Genomic DNA, 22,540 nt, shown 5'->3' with positions numbered 1-22,540 from the left:
ACCCTAGACCCACCCACTTCCAAAATGCCCCACTTATGACTGCATGAAGCTTTGAAGGAACATCTAGATATAAGCCACAATTGTGTCCACGGATATGTGATAAATGTATGGATTTGTTTGTTTTGGTAGATACCTTAGACACAGTCAGGAGTCCCTGGGCCAGACAGGTCTAACTGTGTGAGCTGTGACTTAGATTTTGCATTGTGTTGTCCATATGCTTTCTGTGTCATGAGAGAATGAACAAGCACACACAAATTTTTCTGGTACTCTGTTTTTACCACTGTGATTCTCTTCATCTGAGAAGTGAAAGAGGAAGCTGTTGAGTTAGTTGTGCCTTGAAATATTCTAGGCATATTGAATTGTGCTTGAAGTACCTGCTAGGAAGCTTTGGCAGTTTCCATGTGCACAGAATCTGCTTGTGTTGTCACTATAATGAAGATTCTGACCCAGCAGCTCTGCACAGGGAACTGAGATCCTGCATTTCTTAGAGCTTCCCAGATGATGGCTGATGGTTCTGGTCTGTGAACTCGCGTTGAATAGTAAGGATCTGGACTAAAATAATGAAGATTCCTTTCTTTCCTGTTTTCTAGAAATATGTCGTCCTGTTTGAAGTTTTCCAGTTACTCCAAATGGCAACTCTTGGGAAAAAAAGTATAAATTAGACTTTTCTTGCAAAATGTGCCCTCCAACGTCTTTGAGATGCCTCTGCATTTATTTTAATTTGTGCTGCAGCTTTAAATCCATGCTTGATGTTGGAACTGTGTTAAAATCTGAAATTGCACTGTGTGTTACTGTTTTTTTGGTAATTTTTACTAAGGCCATTTAGGGATTGTGACAACTTTGGCCTTTGATACAGTGATTAACCCTTCGCAATCTGGGTGGGTTGGGGAAAGATAGGAGACTATAGGAGTTACAGAACCATTGGGTAAAAATCAGAATACATTTCTGACAGGAGATTAAGCAACAAAGACATTTGATTATTTTGGAACAAGAAGTTTGGGCAGGGACTGGGGATTTAGCTCAGCGGCATAAATGCCTGCCTTGCAAGCAGGCAGTCGTGAGTTCGATCCCCGGTACCAATAAAAAGGAAAAAGACAAAAAAAAAAAAAAAAAAAAAAAGTTTGGGCAGTGCAGAGGCCCAGGCATATCACAAAGGTAATGGACTCATTCTTGTTTTTCTCTCAGCACAGCCAGTATAGTGGGCAGCAACTATCTTCATGGACTGTTCTTGCTTCCAGGATAACTTCTGCACATAGCAGGAAGGGAAGTAGAAATCAAAAGGGCCTGGCCAGTGTGATTTCTGTATAGGAGGAAACACATGAACTTGCATGAACTTGCATGCTATTCCCCTTGTGTCTCACAGATCAGGACTAGGGAAGACCTTCAGACCATTCACTACTAAAGCTGAGCAGAGGGCGGTAATTGGCTCAGAAATGTAGGATCCATCCCAGGAGACTTGGCAGACAGCATCACCATCCTAGTAGAACTAAAGTGGATGCTGGGTATTCAGCCATTAGTGTATTCCCTAACAACTAATAAAATCTTTTGTATGTGCATTCCATATGTGAAAAGTTGAAAAACTATTGCTCAAAGAAGTGAAGTGACTTAGCAGGGAATGTAACTGGAACTTAGGTTCTGTGCTGTTTGATTCCAGTGTGCCTTGTTAGGGTAGAAACCTGACTCCTCTGGGGTCACTGGATCCTCCCCTTGCTGCCTATCCTCTTCTCTTTCATCTTATCGATGGTTGGTCAGGCCCTATCGTATGCCTCTGAATAGGGCCACATATACTACACCACATGGGTCACTGTTTGGCCCTTTGACAGTTGGGCACACATTCATGATTGTGCTGAAATAACTGTAATAACAGGGGAAACTGCTCCTGGGAACACAGTGGCATTATTTCAAGAAGGAAACAAACTCATGAGTGTTGGTGGCTGCTGTCCCAGGTTTTACCACATCCTGACTTGGACTCTTGGGCTTTGCATTCTGAACTTGCCCTGGGTAGTGCTGATTTCTGCTGAACAGGGCTCTAGTCACAGACCATTCATAGCGTCCACCTGGATGCTTCGGGTGTCCTCTGTCTCCTCTGAGGTGGTGCTGCCCCTGGCTCCCTCAGGTTCTGTAGTGGGTTTCATCGAAGGCAGGAAGAAGGCACAACCTTTATTTCCACTCAGACTTGGTTCTCAGTGCCTAGGGGAGTTATGATGACATTTGATGATGGCAAACCTCCAGGAAAGTGAAAAGTCTCTCCTATTTAGTTTAAAAACAAAAATAACCAAGAATTGGTAGATGTAGTCTTGGTTTTAATTATACATTTAAAGCAGTGAACAGAAATGATGACTTGACCATTTAAAGATGCAAACAGGATTTAGCCAAAGTATGTGACAACTGGATATGCATTGTAATTGTCAGGACACAGTACCCATTGTGGGAGCCCAGTTGGCTGAATTGTGGTCTGGAATGAGCCTCTGCTGACCAATGCTATGATCAGAACTGTGATTTGGAATAAGGAGACTGGTTTGCAATGGAAGAGACATGCTTCTGATTTTACTGCTGCAAATACTGTGGCTTCCTGTGGTTGATGCTTGCTTTCTTTTGCCAAGAAAATGGGTAGAATTCCAGCCAGAGATGGTACTTTCAGTTCTGAGTGTGGCACACTGGGCCCAGGAGTACATTTTTTCTTCCCACGTTGTTCAGGTTATGTAACAGTATATTTAATTATTTTCCCATGGTGGCTGTCATTGGAATGACAGGAGTCTAAGTCCCAACTGTGCCAGCCCACAGTGCATAAGCCTGGGCTACCCCTGGATAGGGGGGTGTGCTGAACAGGAGTCGGGTGCTGTGCCGCTGACACACATTCCAGTGTAAGCACAGCATGAGAAGATCGAAACACATTGTTAAAAACACTTCTATAGTCTGTTCCTAACAGAATTAAGAAAATATTTGCTTCTGCTCTGTACCTGTTATTATGCATTTTGCATAATTTAAGTTACAATATCGGTCTTTGTATACTTCTCAGGGGTGTCCTTTTTAATCTGTGGGCTTTAGGGTAACTGGATGCTGGCAGTACTGAGGATGCCCCAGGTGTTCAGTGCAAGAGTCTCCTATGAGGCAGGGGAACCTGATTGGGAATCAAGCCAAATTATAAAGGGATTGTTTTTGATGATATAAATATGACATTTAGGATTAGCCAGAGAGCTGCGAACTAGTTTTGTGAGTTGAGTAATCACAACTTGATCTGTACTCAAGGAAGAGCTTAGAAGTCATGGGATATTACGCCATTATTTTATTTTGGATTTCCTTTTCAGCGGGAAAAACTACTCTGAATTTTCCTGAAAGGGAGACTGGGTGAAGTGGCTAACTCCCTTTGTGAAGGGCTGTGGATTTTATTCAGACCCTCAATAACTTGCTGTGTATTTCTTGGCAAGTCATTTAATCTATATTATTCCTTCCTTGTTTTCAAGTACAATATCCACTAAACCATTGTACTTTCTTTAGAATTTGTGCAATCCTTCTTATTTCAAGTCTGTGTACATACTGGCCCTGTTGATGTTACTGCTGGGTAGGACTATGGTCTGCCTGCTTGCAGCCCGTTTTCCTTCTTGAACACCCTGTACAGATACCCCCGTGCCGCCCCCCCCCCCCCAATTTCTTCTCTAGAGAAAGAGAGAGCAACAGTAGTCATGGTTGCTAATTGGATCTGGTACATGTTCTCTCCCTTGATTCTTGGATCTTCAGCAATCTTACCCCAGCTTTATAAAATCATGTCATTGAGAAAATGAGGCTTCCTGGAGCTACATACTTTCAGGGGCCTCTAAAGAAACTAGGACTCCATCTGACCCCCAGCCAGCTACTCAGAGCTCTGTAGGGAATCACTATTCATAGTACTCCACTATAGGCCCACTTTAGGAAGCTCTGAGCTATCAAACATTGGTTTTGTTAGTCTTTAACAAAGTGTTAATTCAAGTGTTGAATTGACCTAAAGCCAGTTTTTTTCCCATGGACAGCTTAGGTTCCTGTTAAAATACAATAGTAGATGTGTAGAAATATGAGATAGGTGAGGGTTGGTTACTCAAAGCTCTCTCTTAGGCTTAAGAAAATTTATTTTCAAACTAATTTTGCCATTCATTAGCAAACATATCCCGAACCATTTGTCATGATTTATTCCTTGAGCCCAAGGAAATCCCTGTTTTCTTTTTTGTGTAGGTGCAAGAAAAATTCACTTGAGGCACACATGCCAAGATTGTAGATGTAGTTTTCTTTTACCTATATATTTGGCATCAGACATTGACATACACATAAAAGTGGATATTGCCTATACTTCAGCCTGAATTCTTTTATTCTATTCATGAAAGGGTGGGGAAAATATTTTAAATGTTTTATCCATTCTATGTGCTGAAAATTTTTTTTCTTTACCAGAGAAAGCCTTTTATAGCATCATGCTGCTCTGTAGGTTACTGTTTCCCCTAATAATAAAAACCCATTTCTGATATCTCACCTGGCCATACTTAATCTATATTTAGATACAGATAGTGGAAATACTTGTAGCAACTGTTTCTGGTATCTTGAATGAAGTGCTTTGCTCGTCCCTCTCAAGCAGTGGGCATTCTTGGTTAGAAGGCCAGCTGACCACCTGGGTTGTGGAATTGCAAATTATATCACATGATATATGTTGCAAATTTAAGGTAAATTTTAGGCATCCTACCTATAAGTCATAGTGTATGCCTATAATCCCAGTACTCTGAGAGGCTGAGGCAGGAGACTGTCAAATTAGAGCCCAGGCTAGACAACTTAATGAGACCTTATCTCAAAATGAAAAGGACTGTAGGTGTAGCTCAGTGCAAAGGCCCTGAGTTCAGTCTGCAGTACCACACATCCCCACTAACTAACCCATGCAGTCATCAAGACAACTTATTTGGCAGGTTAGTTTTGTAGACTGACTGAGGAGGAATTGCTTTTCTGATTTTTATTTTTTTATTTTAATAGATTTATTGCCAAGAAGAATCAACATAAAGATTCTGACGTTTGGCTTCTCTGAGAAAATGAGAGGTCCCAGCCACTCCACATTTCCCCCACAGCAGCCTTTTTTCCTAGCTGAGTGGCAGAAGCTTTGAAGCTGAGTGTGGGCCCGTGGGGCTCCATAGGGCTGGCTCTCCCAGCAGAGAAGCTGCTGAGGTTGTGCTGCTGATTTTCAGGACCTTCCTTCCTCCCTGATGTCCCTGCCTGGCCCTGTTGGTATTTGAGTTTTTGACCCTGGCAGCTGTCAGGAAGCTTTTTTTGTTGGTTCCACACTTGTCCCTTGCTCACGCTGTGCTTTTTTAGGAATTTGTTTCTGTCCAAATCTTTACCTAATTTTTTTTTGTCACCAGGAATTGAACCCATGATCTTGAGCTTGTCAGACAAGCACTTATGCCTCTGAACTAAATTCCCAGCCCCCTTTACCTCATTTTCAAGGTCTGGTCCAAGGGCCAATTTGGCTTCAGTCCTTCATGACCACTACTGTTAGAATTCATCTGCCCTGCAGAGGGAACAGAGCACTGGACTTTACTGTCGTCTGTTATTTCAGATTTTATGCTACTGAGAAGCTAATATATATATATTTTTTTTTTTAGTTTCTTTTTTTTCATTTTTTATTTTTTTAAATTTTATTTAAAAGGAAAAAGAGAAAAAACAAAACAAAACAATAGCAGTGTAAGGGTACAAGTAATACAGAACTACCAAAAAAAAAAAAAAAACCCAGTAAGAAATCACCAGTTAATAGATTACACATTATCATCTTAGAGATAGTTGCTCAAGTCACAGTATCAAAGCATACAAAGTGAACATTCAAACAGAGAGACTGCAAACAGTTGTGTTCAATGATCCAACCAAAAACATTAATATGGTCAGCTATTTAACACCCCTAAACACACTTGTAGTTGTATCCCTTAGAGCACTTTCTTTCCCTCTCCTTTGTACAACAAAATTTACACATTTTGGGTTTTATTACTCTTTAGTTCTTACTACTTTTTTTTTTTTTGGAAGAGAATAAAGTCAAATATGGCAAAACAAAGCTGTCATTCAAAACCAAGGCTAGACATAGTACATGATGTAAGAACAGAGAAGCTAATATTTTTAAAGTTAGGAAACATATCTTTCTCTTATTTTCTATCCACAGCTGTAGAATGCTAATGCTGTCCCCTTAGCCTACTCGCCTAGTTTGTTAAAGGGCAGAGAAATGTAGCTTATGGTTCCACCTACCAGTTATTGTACGGAATATTTATATATGGTAAAAAGAAGTAAGGGAATCTCATAAATGTGAAGTAATATAAAAATAGACCTAGTGAGAAGCCTGGCGAGGAAGCAGAAGCCTGTAAAGGTTAAGTCTCTCGTGCAGTCACACAGCTAGGTAATAGTCTATCTTAGGCATTACCACTGTGATACTCAGCTCTTGCCCGTTTGTAGATCTACCACTCCCCAGATCTGGTAACTACATCCCCCAAATCTTGCCACACCTCCTTGAGGCTTAGCATTGACACATCAAAATAAGGAAGTGGCCAGAATTACTCCACAGATGAGGCAAAGGTGATGGGAGCACATCACATCACAAGTCAGGATATCAGGACTGCATCTGTCACTAAGAAAGACTGAGCAAATACTCCTTCCTGTTGGTTTTGTCCTCCGGAGGAGAAGATGTCCACCAAGTACAAACACCAGTTTAGAGGCCACACTGAGGGACGGAGGTCATGGGATGAAAAATAAGTCAGCAGTTTTGGGGCTAGAGCTAAATGTTTGGATCTGGGAGAGGAACAGATGATGGGGGTGAAGAAAGGGGAACTAGGTTTCTGCCTTAGGCTGCATGCAGCATTTGACTTCATCCTGAGGGGACAAGGAGCCCACCAAGAGTTACAGAGAGGGCTATGTGTGCTGCAAAGCCTGGTTGCTAGAGCTTGGTGCTGGGAAGAGCAAGCACTTAGGGACTTCGAGGCTGCCACAGGAATCTTGGCGAGAAGTAACAGTGGCTGAAATAGGGGCCGTGATTGTGGGGAAGAGAAGTAGATGGATTTGGAAGATGTTAGGACCTTTTAGTTATCAGGATGAAGGCATTCTTTCTGTTTTTTTCCTAAAAGCAGCTTTTACTCATCTCTTCCAGTGACTCTTGCAGATAGGAAGAGGGGCCGGCTAACATTGTCATATGAGCCTTTGGGTCTGTGTTGCTGGAGGAGCACTTGTGGTTTCTGACCCTCGTGTGTCTGGCTGCATTCCTTTTGGTTGTACAGATGTGCCTCTTAGGAGACAGGCGGCTTTTCACTTTACTTTCTGCCATTTTCTTCTCACTGTTATGTGTGACCTGTCTCAACAGAATATATCAAATTTCCTGTTTGTATAAGCACACCATGTACTTTGGTCAGAATGTTCTATTCCTCAGTACATACAAATCTCTGTGCATACACATTAGCCATACTATATAGGAGCAAACTGTATGTTTATTCTACAGTTATAAGAGTTACTGGATGTTGGGATGGGTGTTTTCTGCTTCTGGAATTTTTGTTCTGAGCTTTAAAGACATTTAACCATCTGTTTATAATTTTAAAGTTCTATGAATAAATATGTGCCTCATGAAAGATATGTTGAAAGGGGTATTGTCCGTAATGAGTTATTACTATACATCTTTCTCAGCTATTTTTCCAGCCTTTAAAATGACTTTAAAGAGTTGAAAACATTTTTTTCCCCACCTTGTTTAGAAGGCCTATACTGTCAATGTTCTGGGCTCTTTGCTATTGTTGTTTACATGTCGTTTTCATTTCGTGTTTTTCTAGGAATTGTTTCGTTTTGTCTTGGTTTGTTTTGTTGTTTACCTCTAATACAGAAAGTATAGGTATACATGTAGAGACTCATGAATGCATAGAACTTCTAAATAGTTTATGAGAATCAGTAATATAATGCATGATGAAATGAACAGCTACTTTGAAGAAAAAGAGACACTAAAGTACTCTGCTGATTCGTAGTGTCATGATGTGAAATCCAACAGTACTGTTATCCTTTGTTCAGAGGGACTTTAGCCTGTTTTGTTTTGTTTAATTTCAACATACATGAAAGTATGGAGAGCGATTTTGAAGAGAATGAGCGACATTATGGCAGCCATTGTTAACTTCCTTATTGTCTGGTCTTGAAGACCTAAAATGCCTTTATCATCCTGTTCTGATCAGTTTTATACTATTTTGTTTTGTATGAGTTCATTGTATGTGAAAATATAGACAAATATTTGGAAGAAAACAAGAGACAGTATGATAGTGAAGGTCTGTTATCTTGCTTTGAAATCTGTCTCTTACATTGTTATCTTACGATGTTTTGTTCAGTTTAATTTTACCCTCTTTAAAAATAAAAAAAATTGTGAATAAAAAAATTGAAAAAAATATCTAATTATAACTGGATTTTTATATGGCTATGTCTTTTAAGAAGAGTTTTCACAGTAGACAGTTGATTCAGTTCCATTTAAAATTATTTTTAAAGCAACTTTTATCCATATTTATATTTATTTACAGATGATTTTATCACTTTATAAAATCATACAAAGTTGAATGTTGAATTCATTGAATTTTATCACTTTATAAAATCATAACAAAGTTGAATGTTGAATTATTATTGAACTTCTTTTTATAAATATTAACTCAATTGAAGTATTTTAGAAGCCTTACATTTTCTCTAACCAGATATAGTAGATGCTTTCAGATGACTTAATTTACCTAACTCTTGTTTAAGAGAATCAGTTGTATCTTCTTCCTAGTGATTTGATTGGCTCAAGAGATTTTTTTTTTTTCCTTCCACAAGCTGTACTTTCCTGACTGTAGAAAGAGAATTTAGAGTTTTAAAGTTGGGCCCATATATGTGAATTAAATTAGTTTTTCAGAATATGCTTTTGCTAAATACTAGCATTAGAATAGCAGTTGCAACAGGCTTACTTGTTTTTTTTTTTTTTTTTTTTTACTTTTGTTTGTGATTGAAATCCTGTTGGGAGTTAAGTATATGGTATTTAAATGTAAATAAAATGAAACAGCATACTTGTATGTGGAGAAATACTTAACAATGTTATTAAGTCACACAGTTGTCCAAGTTAATGCGAACAACTTAGAGCAAAATGTCATTACGATTTTACCTTGATTTATACTTGAGGTTGTTCTTTGGGTATTGATGTCATCCTGACAGTCAACGAAAGAAAGTTGTATTAGAGCAGTTCGCAGGAACCACATACCTGTGTCCTTTTGAGGTGTGGAGTGGCCTTTTAAAATTACTATCTACAATTTTGAGTCCTTAACTTGGCTGTCACCAGTGAGTATACTACTCTGGAGTATAGTTGGCACTTTAATTTAATAACTGTGTTTGACCTTTATGTTAAAATGTAAGTAGGATCACATGTATTAACAGATGCCAGGTGCTCTCTTCTGTAGAATCACATACAGAGATAATTCATGCACATGTGCCTGTGTGCACATACAGCATGTCTAATCTTTATAGATAATGAAATCTAATAAATAATATTCTGATAAACAGAAAAGTATTGTTTTGATTATATAGACCAGACCATCTGTAGTTCTGAAAATTATCCAGAAAGCATACATCAGAAAACACCGGTTTTTGCTGACTTGAGTTTTTTCTTTCTGTTGATAACCGCATGAGAGTGAATGTAGTCAAGTTGGCTTTGAGTACCTGGGTTGGTGTAATTGCTATTATGAGTTTGGCTAAGGTGTTAGTGACTGCTGTTTAGTCAAGGACATGGGAATGTGGAGTGTTGTTCATTTTTTGTTTAAAAAGATTGTTGAAACACTAGCAGCTTGGAATTAAAGCGGCTATACCACATTTTAGTTTTACTTTCTTTAGTGATTTTTTAAAATAAATAATTTGTGGAAATGAATCTTGGCTAAAAGATAGGACATTTTATATTCATTTAAAATGTATTTTTATTTTCAATGGTGTTATAAGCCTTGATGATTAATGATGACTTTCAATGCCATTTCAGTAAAAAGGATAGTTGGGTGCCAGGCACTTGGACTGGTGGACTTGCAGGCCCTCACCTGTGTGCTCTTAGTACAGGGTAGAGAAGATGGCAGGGCCACCCTGGCACATGCCTGACAGCTCCATGAACAGTTCATAGCAGTTCACCACACTTCAGAGTTCTTGTTTTTTAATTGAATGAAATAAGCAAAAGACAGTGGCAAAGTTATTTAAAAAAATAAAAGTGAAGAGGGAGCGAGAAACTGGTTCTGCAGCGCAAGCTTGGGCTGAGTAAAAGAGGAAAAAGATCAAAACACACCCTGGAGGATGCAGGGCAGGCTATTGTGAGGAAAGCCACGATAGCTACAGAGTTCTTGAGGAAGAGATGTTTAAAAAAAAGTAAGGCTATATAAGCAGTAGAGTCTTAACCTAAAGTAAGGTTGGCTTTTTAAATTTTTTCTTTCAGATTTTGGGGTAAGTGCATTCTTAGCAACAGGGGGTGATGTTACGCGGAATAAAGTAAGAAAAACATTTGTTGGCACCCCATGTTGGATGGCCCCTGAAGTCATGGAACAGGTAAAACAACATTACCTCAACTGATATGATATATGTATATATGTACATACATCATTAAATGTACCAACATGTCATTCAGATCAGTCATTATAGAAAAGTGCATCATGTAACTTTAATTTTCAACTGTTATCTCTTAGCAGACTGAATGAAACTTGTGCATAGACAGCTCTGGATTTCTGACTGAATACTGACTTTGTGATGTTTAGCTGCATTATTGTGATTTTTCTACTTTTTTTTTCTTTCTTAGGTGAGAGGCTATGACTTCAAGGCTGACATGTGGAGCTTTGGAATAACTGCCATTGAATTAGCAACAGGAGCAGCACCTTATCACAAATATCCTCCTATGAAAGTAATTACTGTTGGAAATAATGTGACGGGTGTGAAATGTGATTGGATGACGTATTCTATTCTCTTGAACATACTTGCTTTTTGTAGCTATGAGAATTAATGAGGGAATGCAGCCAAATTGAATGTGATTTTCTCAGTGGACAGAAGGGATAAATAAAGTACAGTTTCCAGCTTCGGGGCTTGATTTATATTCTTGGCACAGAGTTGAAAAAAGAGTGTGATCAGGTTGATGAAACCAATAGCTGTGACCAATGTTGGTGGTCATTACTCCTTTGAGATCAGAACAGTCCCTGGTCCTCAAAGGACATAGAACAGATGATAGTGATGTCATTTTTGCAGAGGGATTTCCCAGATTTTTAGGTCTTTCTTTTTTAGGTCTACACCATTTTCACCCCTGTTTTTTTATTGTAATGTCGATAGTTCAAAGAAATGTACTTTGTCTTTTTTTTTTTTTTTTTTTTTGGCTAGTCAAGTGAAGCAGTGGGAGTGGAGAAGGAACAAAGAAATCTGTAACTGGTTGTGATCAATTAGTTGTAAACACCACTGCACTCAGACCAGCCAAGAAATGTACTTTGGATTCTATTTTCTTCATTATTCTTTTGTTTGGCCTACCTCATTATTTTTCTTAGTTCTATGGTAGCATCAGAGCTAATTTCTCCAACTGGATTTTTTTTTTTTTTTTTTGAGACTCAAATAATTCAGTAGAGATTCTGAAAGTATTTTTTTTAAAAATAGTATGGTCTATGGTTTTTTAAATGTTTATTGGGAAAAACTGTAAGAATTAAAATGAAGTTAAAGAAAGATAAATAGCTTTACTGATTAAAAAACTAAAAGATTGGGGATATAGCTCAGTTATAGGAGGCATACTTAGCAAACTTTAGGCTCTGGGTTTGATCCCCGGTAACCTCATGCCCCAGCTCTGCAAAATAATATTTTCTTATTGGAGAAAGTTTGGAAGTACAAATAAGAATAAAGAAGAAAGATAATCATCCATAATCTTATCAATCACCAACATTCTCTATTAAAGTGTTAGTGAAGTTAATGCCTGCCTTCTTTCCCTCACATCCTTCCTCCGTCTTCCTTTTCTTTTTCTTCCTTCCTCCTTCCTTTTTCCTCCCTCCCTCTCTCCCTTCCATGCTCCCTTCGTCCTTCCTCTCTGTCTCTTTGTCTCTGACACTCTCCCCTTTCTTTCCTCCTCTTGTGCTAAGGATTGAATCCAGTGCCTGACACATGCTAAGCATATAAGCTGTACCCACACCCTCTCACTATCTTTTTTTTTGATACATATTTATTTCTATATGCATCCTTAACATTTTTGTTGAGATTTTACATCTTTGTACTTAACATTTTATTAAGTATTTGTATCTTTTTAAATGTATCCAAGTTTATTAGCACAGAATTTAAAGGTTGATGGGTAGACAACAGAAAGTATCTTTTGAAAAAAAAAAAGCTGTGGAATAACTGAGGACTTTTTCTTCCATCCAGCTTTACTTACTTCTTTTTTTTCCTTTCTCCACTTCTTAGTATTTTCCAATAAATATAAAATGGTACTTGCTTGTTTCAATCTGATATCCTTTAGTATATTTCTTCAAAGTTTGCAGTCTCCCACATTTTCCTTTTGGTGATTATCCTCCACAAATAATAAACTGTCACTTCCTTCATCTATTCACACATCTGAAGGTGTCTGAAAAAGTCTTGACATGTATATCATTTACATAAATCAAGGCTAATTTGTTTATTAATGAGGCTTATTCATTTTGTAGGTCAATAGTTTATTACACATTCTGCATTTTTTTGAACCAAGTAATTTTGATGTTAGTATGAAAGAGTGGGATTTTTACCTTTTTGATTTGAAGTGCTATTTTATTTTGTTTTGTTCCCTCTAAGACAGCATGGCTTTTGGATCTGATTGTGTTTTTTTTGTAACTCAGTTATGTTCTAGTTATCTTTCAGTATCTTCTTGTTTCAGTTTTTCCAAGCCTTTTTAGTAATTTTCTGCATATTTTTTCTCTTTTCTTTTTAAAAGGAAATCATTACCTCCTGGGATGTTTTGGTTTTATTTTTAGGGCTGATAATATGTTGCAGAGTCCGAGTACAGGCAGTTCCTTTCTTATGAATGGGCTGCACACTTGAACGTCTCTCCCCTCCACTGCCTCTTTCCCAACCAACTGGGGCTGGAGTTACATCTCCTTGAGGCCCTGTGCGAGCCAGTTCCCAGAAAATTCTGTCCTGGTTGTTTTGGGAGATCATTCTTAATACACAGAGCAAATTTCTCAAGTTGTGTCAGTGAAATAAAGAGGTTAAAGGGTACATGAACAAATTTGCAAAGGGAAATTTCAGTGCATAGTGAGTATTTTCAATGCATAGTGTCTAGAAAGTTAAAAAGTTAATCGGAAAGCATGTTTTACCTAATCAAAGAAAAGCCTTGATGCTTTTGTAAAAAATTAAAAATTCTGTTGTAGCAATTACTAAACTGAGATTTTTGTCTTCATTTTTATTTCTGGCCCAGGTGTTAATGTTGACTTTGCAGAATGATCCACCTACTTTAGAAACGGGAGTGGAGGATAAAGAAATGATGAAAAAGTATGGCAAGTCCTTTAGAAAATTACTGTCCCTGTGTCTTCAGAAAGATCCTTCCAAAAGGTATGTCAGATTCAGTGGAGGAGTTAATGAACTGGTTTGAATTCTGACAACGCTTTGTTTGTGGCCGGGAAAGACTGCATGAGGACACTAGAAAGGCACATATAGCCTCATGGGAACCCTGCTCTGGTCCCCAGATTTCCATCCTGTTAGTGGAAGGCAGCCAAGGCCCAGAGGGGAAAGAAGTGGGTAGAGGACCGCAGGGAACCAGAGAAAAATTTTCATTAATAAGATTCACTGTGTTTGTTAGGTGTGGGCTCTGTAATCACAGGAAATGAAGTTAAACAGAAATCAAAAGAAATTGGCAGGGCTGCATTCAGAAGCTGAGCTAATATTCTGCACTGTGTAGGTTGAATGACCTCTCAGGATTTGAATATCCAGCTAGCTGCGGTCTAAACCAGGCAGAGCTATTGAATTTTGCATGAGCTTCCTTTTAGTTGCAGAACAAGTTGTTTGTGCTATTGAAAAGGTTATCAGTAAAGAAGATTAAGGAGTTTTTTTTTTTAATGCCTAGAAAGATTAATCTTATAAACAGAAGCAAATGACTTTAAATTAACTTTAGTGTTTCCTATTTATTTGTGGGTTTTGCCCACACCGTGTGTCTGTTTTGTGAATTTGCTTGTTTTTTAAGTTCCATCACTTTGAAATACTCCAGGAGCCCAGTGTGCTTTTACAGCTTAAAGGAGAATGCTCACGGGGTGAGCTACACCCAGGCCATGTCTGGGTGAAGCTCACTTTGTGGGAACTTGGTGGTGTGTGGTGTCATCCTTCGTCCACTGCAGCCCTTCTTGTCCCATTTTACACTTATGTCTTACAGCGTGGTACCACTTTTCTGATTTTCTCTTTCAAGGACAGTCCCTGCTGTTAGAAGTGATTCCTTTCTTTTTATCTTAAATTCTTCATGAAACTCATTAAGCCTTTTAACTTTACACAGTAAAGTATTGTTTCACTTAGGCTTTCCTTCTCTAAATAGACAACTTTTATGATTTTTTGGACTATGAAGCATCTTGAAATTATTTATTATAAGTAATACAGACTATTTCTGGTCTTATTTCTAAGGCTTATTTTTCTTATGGTGTTAATAGACTGTGGGTAGAGGAATTTTCTTTACTTTTGGGTGAAAAATGCTCTTAGATTCTCATTTTGTTCTTTAGCATCTCCTTGTATGCTCCTTATATTTGGCATCATTGTCAAAAGTAAAATTTTGACCTCACCAAGAAGATGGTTTGATCCTCCATTGCCCAGTGAGAGAAGTAGGTACAGTGCTCCTCTTTCCAGTTAGCTCTGGATTATTACTAATCTTTGAGATACTTGAACTGGTTGAGATCCCACCTAGTGGTGGTGCTGTGTAATGTCACAGAGTTCCAGTTTGTTAAGAAAGTAGTTCTGGATAGTGTAGTGTACTTCATGATTGAACAATTTGTTTCTGTAGGAGGTCTGTAATTTGGTCAAAATAAATTAGATTGACATACAGTATAGTTACAGGCCATTTTTATTTCTCAATAATCTTGAAAATCTTTCCACATTTTATTATATGAGCTCAAATATGAAGTTCCTTCCAATGTCAGCAAAATACTAATAAAAAAATAAAAATTCCTTTAGAAAGGAGCTGTATATCATAAATTCAGGGTCTTACAAAATATTTCCCTCACTGTACTCTCTTAATAACATAGGCAGTGTAGAAAATGTTAATAGTTTAAGGTCTACTTTTAGATATTTTCTCTGTAACCTAATGTGTCCTACAGTTACATAGCTGTTCTCTATAACACTTGTAGACTGGCAGGTGGATATCAGCTTCCTAGGTGGTACTTTCTTTTAATAAAAAGCTGTGGCTACTGAGGAATTTGGAGGAAAAAAACAAACACATGAAAATAATTCATGGTATGTGAGAATGGAAAAAAGTAATATTATTGAATCATTTTTTATATGGGATATCCTTTTAAAATATGTATACATTACTGAATTGATAAAATAAGTTATTGTGTGACACAATTCTGAAATTGTGACAGTTCCAAAATATTTTTAGTTCTCTTTGCTCATGCTATTTAAAGTTTCTTGTTCTTTCTTGCCCCCTTTTCAATTATTTTTTGTACTTAGTTCAAATGCTGCATCTTCTTAGAGTTGGATACATCTGGGTGAGATTCCTGTCTCTGTCCCCATCTACAGACAGACTTGATTTCCTGCTCTGTACAGTGGGCCTAATACATTTCATATGGTTCCTTGGAGGATAGAATGTGACTATAGTGCCCTGCATCCTTGTGGCCACAGAAAACTGAGGTTGCCATCCAGTATTTGTCTCCCCCCACCCCGTCCAAGTAGAGGTGTTGTAATTTTATGCAGTGATTTTAGATGATACGGGTTTTGTAGCAATTATTACACTGTGTACATTTGTTGACTTACACACCCAGATTCCCCATAAATTCCTAAGTATTTTAAAAGAAGGATCTGAGCTACTCATCATGTGTGCAGTGTCTCGTATGTCTTGTGTAGTCGGTACTATTTCTTGAACACCTAGAGACAGAATTTATAATCTGGGGAGGTGATTTCAACCCACTGTAAAGAGTTTCAGAAACAGGGACTAGATTCAAGTCAATTGGGAAAACTCTTGTTCATTTTTATTTATTTTGGTTGCTTGCATATGGATCATCTACCTATGATATGAAAGTAGTTATTGGGTACCAAAACCCTAAGATTGCTGAGAACATTTTGGGCAATGGAAAAAATATATACATAGTTATATATGTCATAGGGAAACAGTAACCAGGATAGATTTTCTGCCATGCAGGAGCTCTTAGTCTCAAGGTGAAGTGGATATGCCTTTTGTCAAACATGAGGGGTCATGAGATTTTCCTTTAAGAGAGAACTGACATGTTGGAGCCATTTGTCTCCTGGAGGTCTGTGTTTTGCACTAAGATAGACAAAGTTACTTTTATGTGCAGAGTAGAACATCTTGCTATTTCTTAAAAGGGTGAACTTTGGTCTTATAGATTACATATTTTGTATGGATGTCAATGTGTGAAAAGAACAATCATTTTCTTTTAGCAATTGGAGGGTGGATAATAGATTAATCCATTAGAAATGAATAGTTGGATATTTCTTGAAGGAGGGTGGGGTGAGAAAAGCAGCTCTGCCTGAGGTCAGTGAGCAGTTGGAATGTATTAATGCAAGATGTTGAAACTATTTAAACTGTATCATATTTGTTCCAGATCTTTTGAGAATTATTTTAAGTCTCAGTGGACTTTGGTTCACCCATATGTATTAACTGAATCCTTTTAAGAGATTTTTTTCTGAGAATGTTGGTATTTGCAGACTAATGCATTGTTTTAAAGGACTTAAAATTGAGTCACCAATTAGCCTGGACCATTGCTTCCTTTGCTAGTAGTATTTTAACATTTCTTGTAAGACAGTGTTTGTTTTTCTATTACATTGTACTACTTGCTGATTGTTAGCAGCCATGGTCTGCTAACAGGCATGATCATGCAGAATTCTTTCTCTTACGGTTCTTTGCTAAAAGACAGGTGGCAGGAATGGCTCCACAATAACCGTTTATTGGTTACTATGTCATTAAACTAAAAAAATAGACAAAAGCTGAAACCGCAAAATCACCAAGGTGAAATGGGCACCAGGCTTTTCTGCTTTCCTCACACCCACCATCAGTTTCTTGCCTCATTTCTCCTAGTTCCTTTCCTCCATACTTTCTCATGGAGATAATTTGGGCACATGTGAGATTTTTACCCCAAAGCTTTAAACACTTCAGCTACTTGAGCATAAAAAAAATGACTGACCTGCTGTTTATTCTCGGTAGGGAATTGGAATGATCTATAACTTAACATTTAAGCCTGTTTAAAAAAAAAAAAAAAAACAATGAATGAAATTTCTGGAAGCCACTTTAGACTTATATCACCGTGTTTTTGTATTGCTGATAAATGCCATGGGTAGAGTGGAGTACAGAGGAAGGGGTTTTCCGCGGTGTGCTCTCCCCTTCATCGTTTTGGTTACTATAGAAATGACCTTGCTGGAGACAGGAAAGATTTCCCCAGTGTTGTATCTCAAGGTATGCCTGGCATTTCCCAGCCTTCTCTCTACTTCAGCCCCACTCTTGACCCTTTGTGTGCAGGAGGGTGGGGGTGAGGCAGAGGAAAGAGGGGAGCATTTTGATTCTCCACCGTGGCACTTCCACTGTCCTCCTTCCCTTTCTGGTGGCATGACCCTTATTTCTATTGCATCTCTCTGCTGTTTCCAACTACATGGAACAGGTTCTTAGACTCTGATGCTGCAGGAGTTTTAGTGCAGCTTCACTTTCCCCTCTTGAGTGATCATAGCATGAAATGGAGCGGTATCAGTTTTGTGTACTAGGAGTATAACAATGAATCCTGCATGGTCCCTGCCTTGGAAGGGCATAGAACCCAGTAGGGTGGAGGCAGAGGCATGGATGCAGGTAAATACAGAAGGAGAGTATGGGCAGAGAGTGAGTGTGTGAGCACCGAGTTGGGAGGAATGAATTCTGCTGGTACAAGCTAGGAGAGGTATCTCTGAAGGCGATGGCGTTTAAATTGTGTCTTGACTGATAAGTGGGGTGTGCCAGTGGTTATGCAACCTTTTGGAGCAAGAAGAGCAATATGTGCTCTGTCACAAAAGAGCAAGAGATGGTGAGAGCACGATAGCTGAGGGAGAGAGTGTGAGAGCATGAGGTGGTGAAGCTGGAGGTGTGGGGTCCAGCACATTCGGTTTTAGGCTGCTGAGGTCACTGAGGATAGCTAAGAAAGGGTTAGGACTGACTACCTTTCCTTCTCTCTCTCTTTCTGACTTACTTGGGGTGCATCGTGGATGATGATTTGAACAAGGAGGAGAGCAGTGGCAGAGAGGCCACCTGGGGGCACTGTTGTAACCATCCTAGGCAGAGCAGCCATGCTGCTGACAAAACAGTGATTACTTAATCCTCTTGATTTTTAAAGGTTTTTCTGTTCTCTAAATTTTAGAAAAATTAAATCTAAGTTATTTTGTAGACTTTCTAGTTTTTTTTTTTTTTCTGTTTCTTTGAGTTGGGGGTGTTGCTACGTTGCTCAGGCTGGCCTTGAGCTCCTGGACTCACGTGATCCTCCCACCCCAGCCTCTCGGGTAGCTAGGACTACAAGTTTATGCCATCACACCTGATAGCTTCTTTGCTTTTAAAATTTTGTTTGCTTTGCGAGGGCCAAGCCATTGCACAGTGGCTGTGATCCTAGTCTCTCTGTAGCCCTTGTCCTTGTACCCCAGATTCTGAAGTCTGATGTGCAGCTACTCATACTGTTCGAGGCTTTCAGCACCCTCACCCTTTGTAGCCAGGCTGTTTTCCAAAGCACTATCTCCTTCTGTTCTTATCCTGAATCCTGTGCCTGCACCCAGCATAAAGCCTGACAAACAGTAGGTGCCCAGTAAATACTTACTGAGAGACTGTGAGGAAGAAAATACAGTAAATGAAGACCGTCCACAATGCAGACAATCAGGAAGACTATACTTTCAAATAACAGCCAGAGTTAAGTCATGCTCAGTGTTTAGATAGTTTTTTATTTTTAAGTTCTCATACAAATTCAAGAATTTAAGAGCTTCCCAAAGAATGTGACCTTCCAGTTTTTAGGCCTTTATTTACTTAAAACAACTGGCAGTCAGCAGCTTTTTATTGTAGTGGAGATGAAGACCCTGGATCTTTGTCAAACACCTGTAGACAGTGTTCCGTTTGAAACTTGGAGAAAAAAATAATCAAGTTAGATGGACGGTTTCTTTGCACACAAATACGGTTTATGGCTGCCGTAGACTGAGACAGTTTGTACTTAATGTGCTTAATGACGTTTCTTAATTCTTTTTTATGTGTTGGTTTGTTCCCTGGGGACATTTAGTCGCTCCCTGGTTCAAAGCAGTGGTTTCTGATCTTGTCAAGCTTGAGGACTCCTTTTGAACTTGCACTCCTTGTCCCAATATAATACAGTATAGCTTGTACTTTTGGTAGTGATTATCTGAAAGAAGACCTATTTCAGTGAAGCTTACTTCTCCTCTCTTATTTTTGTGATTGTGAAAAATTTAAAACATACAGAAAATGTGAAAAAAATTTACAGTACTTTTGTATCATTACCTTGACTCAATAATTAACATTTTCAATATTTTTTGTCTACATTTTTATTAAACTGTTGAAAGTAAATCACACATTTAGTATTTCAGCTTGCATTTCCTACAAATGAGGATATGCTTCCAAATAACCACAATACTTAGGAAAGAAAATGAATAATAATTTTCTAAAATTGCCAGCTATTACACATTTCTGATTATTTCTAGACATATTCTGTAGCTTCTTTTCCAAGCCTGACATTCAGTCACGGCTTATGTGTTGCACTTGGCTTTGTTATATTGTGGTCTTGAACAGTGCCCTCCTGTTTCGCCTTTGCCCCCTATGGGTGATATCAGGCCTCTTGTCTTACTGTGTTGTGCTCTAGATTTATTGGATTTTTTTCTGCATGAGGTGTGTGCTGTGTGTGTGTGTGTTTGTGTGCATGCATGTATGTGCGTGTGTGTGTGTGTGTACGTGTGTGTACAGTGTACATGTGCTTGCTGTTAGAGATTGGACTCAGAGCTTTGAGCAATCCACATTAGCACTCTACCACTGAGACCAACCCCTGCTCCATATGGCTGACTTCTTAGAAGAAACTATTGGTAAAAGAAAGTTTTCTTTATGGAAAAGCCCAGATAAACATAGAATACTGGAAGTAGAAAACCTCCTATGAAATAATTATTTAAGGCAAAGTTGCTAAAATCATTAGGGAAAGATTTTTCAGGCACATGGTATCTATACAGTGCCAAAGTATTACCCGACAGAATACCTACTAATTGCAGTGGGGGAAACATAGCTTTGCAGAGAAGACCTTTAAACTTTTTTAAAGTTTTTAAACTTAGCATCACTAACAGTGAAAGAACCACCTTGGAGATGCTGCAGTAGAAGTGCTTGCCACTTTCTGTGAGGTACAGTTCTCGTATTTTAGATCCAACATTCTGGGAACTTTCAGATTCTGGATTTATTTTAGATTTGGGTATATTTCAAGACTGTACTACCTCCTTAATCTGAAAATCCAAAATTTGAAATGCTCAAAGTCAGAAGTATTATTAACATCCAATGAGCACTCAGATGCTTGATGAAACCTAACCAAATCTTTTCACCTAACTTTTAGATTACAGAAATATGTGCTAGAGAAACAAGTTACCTGACTATGAGGAAACAGTCAGACCTGGCTAGTAATGCTTTGGAGTGGATTTGCATTTTATTAATCATCTCATAACCTTCTGAGAAGCCGTAGTTCACATTCTCTTGGGACAGGCTCATTTACTGGCAGGCCTGAGTGCACAAGAACTGTAGACCTCTTGCGGTAGCTGCTGCTCCTGGGGAATCACAGCACAGGAAACTATATAGCAGCTTGTATGTTTCTTAATAAATATAGGAATTTAGCTCATGAACTTGTTAGTCTGCCACCTTTTAAAAACACTGAGTTCACAGTGAAGTGTGAGAATGAAGGATGGAAAATTGATCATGCCCCAAGCATTTAACTTACAAGAGTTTATGTGTTTTGCAGTAGAGATGTTTAGAAAGAATTGGAAGTTTTGGCACTGTTTTATTTGGTGCCAGCTCATGATTAATTTACTTTTTGGTTTCACTAGTCTAAAATTGGTCCTCCAGAAAGACTCTCAAGTTAAGTTGTGTCATCAAGGCAGTGTTTTTATTAAGTGGTCATTGTTTCAACTCTAATTTATTATTGATCTTTCAGGCCCACAGCAGCAGAACTTTTAAAATGCAAATTCTTCCAGAAAGCCAAGGTAACATGCTTAAAAACCCAAGTAAATCTGCTATTTTGAAATCAGTATGAATTTACATGTATCTTATTTGGTGTTAAACTGTTGGGATCATTTGTTTTGCAGAACAGAGAGTACCTGATTGAGAAGCTGCTCACAAGAACACCAGACATAGCCCAAAGAGCCAAGAAGGTACGTGCCACTAGTCCTGGCCACCCAGTAGGAGCTGGTGCTCTCTCAGAGAAATGAAACCCACAGGAAAAGAAAAAAAGGATTTCCCCTTTACATAGAGGATATCTGATTAGTGATTACTAAGATAAGCAGTGCCTTTGCCTTTTGGTTATCTTAGTCTGCTGTTGAATGTTAGGTTGTGGAAACAATGTGAAATTGAGATGATTCATTTTCCCACTGAACAGCTTTGCTGAAAGGTCAGGAGAGGGATATGATCAGGTTTATATATAGGAGGTAAAATATTCTTGATTGGCTTCATTTTAGGTTTTTTAAAGGAGGACTGATCAGTTTTTGTTTTTTAAATTTTTAAATTTTTTGTCTTTTTGAGACTGGGTCTCACTATGCAGTTCAGGCTGGCCTAGGGCTCACTTTGTAGCCTAGGCTGTTCTCAAACTTGCAAACAGTTCTCCTGCCTCAGCCTCCCAAGTGCTGGGATTGCAATAGTGTGCCACCATGCCTGGCTAGAATGGTCAGTTTTTAAATATAGTTTGAAATGATAAAATTGAAAAGATTTGATTTTAAAGTAATTTTGTCAATCTGTGGCATATAGTTCTTCCCTCATAAAACAACCGTGGTCCCTGTTGTAGTCTAAACTAAATCATGTTCATGATTCCTTGAAAAACTTTCCATTCTACATTTTAAATTTTTAAATAGTATGTGTGAGTGTATTTATGTATGGACTTATGATACGAAACTTGAGATGTAACTTAAAATATAACCATTGGTTTGGTTTAGTTTGGCAGCTCCTCACACCTTATTTAGGGTAAAGTAATTGAATGTTAACTACTGGACAAAGATTGTATAGAAAATATATTTAGCTGATGCTTCAGAATTATTTTAAACAGACTGTAAAACCTTCTTAGTGGAATGATCTTCCATTCCCACCTCATGGTGAGATCTCTGAGCCTTTCTTCCCAAACAGAATTCTGTGGAATGGGCTGCTTCTGGGTGTGTTGTTCAC

At 38.3% G+C, this 22,540-nt stretch overlaps 1 protein-coding gene across 3 annotated transcripts in view; it reads left to right on the top strand.

Annotated features, from left to right (window-relative positions):
• Stk39 (serine/threonine kinase 39) overlaps positions 1-22,540 on the top strand; it is a 273,681-nt gene that overhangs the window by 87,259 nt on the left and 163,882 nt on the right. For 2 of the 3 annotated variants that reach the window (XM_063259207.1, XM_063259209.1), the window contains exons 6-10: positions 10,439-10,548; positions 10,796-10,897; positions 13,406-13,539; positions 21,324-21,372; positions 21,475-21,540. In XM_063259207.1, coding sequence (XP_063115277.1) covers positions 10,439-10,548; positions 10,796-10,897; positions 13,406-13,539; positions 21,324-21,372; positions 21,475-21,540 — 461 coding nt within the window. The remainder of the gene's footprint in view (positions 1-10,438; positions 10,549-10,795; positions 10,898-13,405; positions 13,540-21,323; positions 21,373-21,474; positions 21,541-22,540) is intronic. The other variant, XM_063259208.1, reaches the window with a different exon arrangement.

Source organism: Cavia porcellus, unplaced genomic scaffold (genome assembly GCF_034190915.1).
Source record: "Cavia porcellus strain 051 isolate PalLab524CR breed Dunkin Hartley unplaced genomic scaffold, mCavPor4.1 scaffold_12, whole genome shotgun sequence".
NCBI lineage: Eukaryota > Metazoa > Chordata > Mammalia > Rodentia > Caviidae > Cavia > Cavia porcellus.
Note: the sequence above shows the minus strand (reverse complement) of the source record. Positions and strands in the feature narration are given on the sequence as shown.